The following is a 4,802-nucleotide window of genomic DNA, read 5'->3' as shown; positions in this document are numbered from 1 at the left end:
AAAAAAATAAAATTTGAACAATAAATACATTTTCTATCTCCTTCATTAAGAGTGCTTTGGAATTTTTTTTCTAATGCCACATCCTCTCTACAGCCGTCCACCACACTCAAGGGTATCTTTATTCCAAAAAATCCAGTAAATCTTATATACAAAAATATAAAAAAGTTTGCGAAAATGAATTTTGAAAAGAGATTGAATCATTAATAATTCCCCTATCATATTTAGGAAGGTATTTGGCCCACGAAATTAGAGTTAAGAGAATTAGTGAGCTCCACAATTAAAAAAATCAATTTTATGCTTTACAACTCTAAACATCGGAGACTATACAACTCTACTCCTTGCTGCTCGTAATTAGGATCAATGGGACTAAATTCTATTATTTTTTTGGAACTAATCTTGAACTTCCAGCACCAAGAAATATTTCGAGATTACATAACTAAGAACATTTTCAAAAAGTGGCAAAATATCATGTTCTGTACATCATTACACCAAGATCCCATAACATAAAATATCAAATTTAGCATTTCAGAAAACAAAATTGTCAGCAGAAAAAGATCAGGTTGGTTAAAAAGCGAAGGGGGACTCAGATTTCCTCATCATCAGAATTTGGCTTATCAACTTCCCCATAATCATCTGATGCAAAATTCTCTTTCTGATGCTGGGATTCTATATGAGCCATTACAGTACGCCTGTAGTTATCAGGATGATCCCACCAAGTTGGAGTGTTAAGAATAGCTTTCTCCAGCCAATATTCATCATATTGCTTCTTTTCAGTAAGTTTTTGGTAAAACCTTCCCCATTGGTACATTGATCGCCTCAAACGGACACTCTTGCTTCCTCCAAATAGATACTTTATGTAATCCTTCGCTAATCGCGCTAGCTCTTCCCCATTGATGATGTAAATATACTGCCCACCACAAACATTCAAACAAGAAGACATAAGCCCAGCTTTGTAACTTGCAACTAAACCAAAGTGAGTTTAATTCATCAGTAATCTACATGATCTTCCCCCCTAGAAATCGAAGGTTCAGTCTCCCATGTTACATAATCAAAAGTACACAACCCAAAATCCAAATGTTTTGAAAATTTCCTCATTTAGTAGGTAAGGATTCAACATCAAGATATGTATTCAAAGCAACATGATTCTCATGCACTGCAAGCTACAGCACTTAAGCGAGCTAGAAAAAGGTAAATATCATGGTACACAATCTCTACTCTACAGCTTTATGAGTTATGGATATTGTATTTTCTCTTAGCTTGACCAACAGTGGGAGAAAAAAGGGAAAAAGTCTCGTTTTTAACAGCATTACCATCAAATTTTGTGGAGGCCGACTTTGTTGCTTCACACCTAAAGTTTGACTTTACTGATACTGAATATGTGAAAGAAAAATCTCTAGACTTTTCCCTTATCATAATCATTTTACCTAAACCACCCAGGTAACGTCAGTTATTTTCTTCAACAAATGCCTTATGGAGACAGAACAGTAGCTCTAGTAGTTATCCATGAATATCTAGACTAGGAAATCTTCTTGTTACCAGTACTACATTGAAATATATACTCTATGTTTTACTACTAAGCCAACTCAAGAGACCTTTTTGTAATTTAAATAAACTTGGGACAGTGAATTCCTCTACTTTCTCTTCGGGTAGTTGTAATTTCTTAAAACTGATTGACATGCCCTGTTTCCAATAGAAAACGATTATTACCAAGAAAATAAAGCCGAGAGTTGCCAGAACCACTTGCAGTGTTTCGTCCAAAATTCCTGCAAGGCTATCATCCTCAGATCCACTAGAGCTATCCCCGCTGCCACTGCCACCGCCACCACTTGGAGGTCTTTTGCCACCATTTCCACCATCATAGAACTCTTTCTTTTCAATTTGCTGTCGCAATACATCTTCTACTGATCGTCCCTTCTTAAAATTTTCAACAACTTGGTCGAAAGCTTTCCATGGAGAACCCTGCTAGAAACAAAGTACTATTACTATATCTAGATTAACAGATATCTCAAGCAACTTATCAAACTCCAAAAGTTATGATAAAGTGGATAGATGCTCCAAATCCTCCTTCCGTTGGGTATCGAATATCAAGGACCTTGAACCAAAAAACAAAATTAGGGAGGGAAAAAAAACTGAATTGTTCCCCTTCAGGAAAGGTGAATGAACAGTAACAATTTCTGGCATCAGGAACATTCATGAAATAAATAGTGAAAAAGATGGTTGATATCATACCAAACACATTTTCTTGTTATATATTCCAATCTTCATAAGGGGTAACCTTAATCACGTGGAACATATCTTGACCCATTTGAAAGTTTTAGATGTTCTACCGTGCTTACAAAACTAGCTACAATTATGAGAATTCATGAGTTTTCCCCCGATATCATAAAAATCAAGAGTATGAGAATCAGAAAAGTATGATCAAACATGAAAAGTTAATGAGTTGATGAAAAAAAAAACTGCAATTGCTGAGTTTTGCAACGTAAATGCATTGATGAATATTCAACACTCATCAGAAACAAGACAGAAATAACAATGCAAAGCTAAATTCCTCAAGTTTGTGAAAATCCAGCAGTTAAAATGTACTCCAAGACCATCCATCGTTGCTTAGTGGAACACAAAATGACACACATTAGTTTCCAAGAAGCATATTATACACTATAAACTCAGAGAGGATTCTTGTTCCACCAATTCTTCAATCATTTAAAGAATCTTAGAAACCAAATTACAAACATTTTCAATCCTTCATACACTTCCAAGATAACAATTTAAAAATAAATAAAGAAAAGAAAGAAGAAAGAAGAAATCTAAACAAGGTGCTACAGGCAAAACAAAGAGACAGATAATAAAAATAAAATTTACTAATAGTTTATATCAGAAAAACATATACTAAGAGATGTTCTCACCCCATCACCAGTGTCCTTTCCCTTGCTACCAAATAAGGAAACAATTGGTGTATGCTGATGTTTTAATCCAACCCTCCGATGTTTATACTTCAAAACTGGTAGGCCCTGCTTGAAAGAAGATCCATTGGCACTTAGATTCACAAGAACACTTCGTGACTGACTAGCATGGAATGATGGATATATTGATTTAGAAACAAGGCATATTGATTTATTGGAACAAATAGAATTCTGTGTAGCAGTTATCTGCATGCTGCTCATCCTTTGACAAACACTCTATGGTCATATGCCACTCGAGCACCCTGACATCCAAGTTCCAGTATCATGTATGAATCATAACAATTACCAGACATAACCAGATAAAATAACTATATAAGTGGAGGGGAAGGGGAATAAAGGAAATCCATTTCAAAGAAACATAATCGCGTAGCAACATGTTTTTGTAATATGTAGCCTAAATTCAAAAGCTTAAGTGGCTAGACTAGTGTAATGTCAATCAGTTGATCATTTGAGAAGAAGAAATATTGTCGATTGATTTTAATCATTCAAAAGCATAAATTTTGACGTGATTCCAAATTTACCCTATTTTCGAATTGGTTGAATCGAAGAAATAAAAAGAGAAAATAAATGAAAAGAACCAGCGACTGAGAGAGAGAGAAGTTTAGGGTAGCGGAAGTCAAAAGTGCAGACCTGGGCCGACGAGGAAAAGAACGCGGTGGGCAGTCGTGCGTGCCGGCGTCCGACTGCGGCGGAGGGAGTGTGCCGGCGGGGGTTGTTGCGGAGAAGGAAGAAGGGATAATGGAGTCTCGGTAGTTGGCAATGGATTGAAAGAGAGATGGGCTTTTTAGGTTACGAGAGAGATAATTGGGCTATGGGCTAACACTCTTTGCCCAAATTCACCATTTTCCTTGCTTCATTGAAGATTAAAGATCGAGATAACTTTTAATTTTAGATTGATGAAACTTAGTTGTTATAGATTATATATATAGAGAGAGAGAGAGATTATAATTTGAAAATTAAAATTTAAATCAATCTTAAAATAATTTTATTCAAAACAAACCCAACTCAACTAACATATGAATATATTAACAACTAAGAGATCTGTGATTTGAATCATTCTACGATTATTGTATTAAAAAAATCTAGACTTTTTTCTTAAGCATTATCATTCATCGACTAGTTACTCTATATACAAGACAAATGGAGATCGATGTCAATGATCATAGATCACTTGGTCCATATACTTCCCAATAAAATAGGAGTGTGGTGCATAGTGTCACCCTATTGATGATCCAATATTTGTTTCACTTTTGCTCTCTTATTCTTCCATGTCTTGTAATTTTGGACGATGCCTTTATCACAATCGTGTTTATCTTATCCATAGATGCAATGCAAAAAATTTAGTTTCTCCCGTCACTTTTCCCCTAGAAGTTATTGAGAGAAATGACTTTGGTGAAGCTTCACCAATACTTCATAGCATGAATCCTTTGGAGAAGCTTTTCACAACATGATTACTCCCTCTTTAAGGATTTTTGGTTATGAGTGCTTCCCTTATTGTTATGAAAAGCTAAGCAGGATATCAATTTTATAATATTGCAAAAGAATTATTTATTGTTTTTAGAAGAGCTAGTTATTATATCTCATGCATCATATATATTGAGGGTTGCCCTAAGTAAGATCTATAGCTCACATGTGGACCCAAATCCAAGAAAAATCAAGAGGCAAGATGGAAAAATGCATGTCGGTAAATAAATATCAATCAAGAAATAGTTGAGGATGAAGGGAAACCATTGAAGGTCCTTGTGCAGAAGCGGGCATCGTTCCCAATTTTTATTTTTTATCACAGAACTTTAAATTACAGAATATACAGAAGAAGAGGATTATGCATTCATTAACTCTAAT

General features: G+C 35.0%; 1 protein-coding gene across 1 annotated transcript; it reads right to left on the bottom strand.

The window, feature by feature from the left end:
• Positions 1-402: 402 nt before the first annotated feature.
• On the bottom strand, positions 403-3,750 carry LOC120083861. Its single transcript, XM_039039761.1, has 4 exons — positions 3,591-3,750; positions 2,904-3,202; positions 1,708-1,959; positions 403-907 (listed from the first exon to the last, which is right to left on the bottom strand). Exons 2-4 carry the CDS (start codon positions 3,159-3,161, stop codon positions 584-586), a joined length of 834 nt encoding a protein of 277 aa, XP_038895689.1. The 5' UTR covers positions 3,162-3,202; positions 3,591-3,750; the 3' UTR covers positions 403-583.
• Positions 3,751-4,802: the final 1,052 nt, after the last annotated feature.

Source organism: Benincasa hispida, chromosome 8 (assembly GCF_009727055.1).
Source record: "Benincasa hispida cultivar B227 chromosome 8, ASM972705v1, whole genome shotgun sequence".
In the NCBI taxonomy this organism is placed as follows: Eukaryota; Viridiplantae; Streptophyta; class Magnoliopsida; order Cucurbitales; family Cucurbitaceae; genus Benincasa; species Benincasa hispida.
Note: the sequence above shows the minus strand (reverse complement) of the source record. Positions and strands in the feature narration are given on the sequence as shown.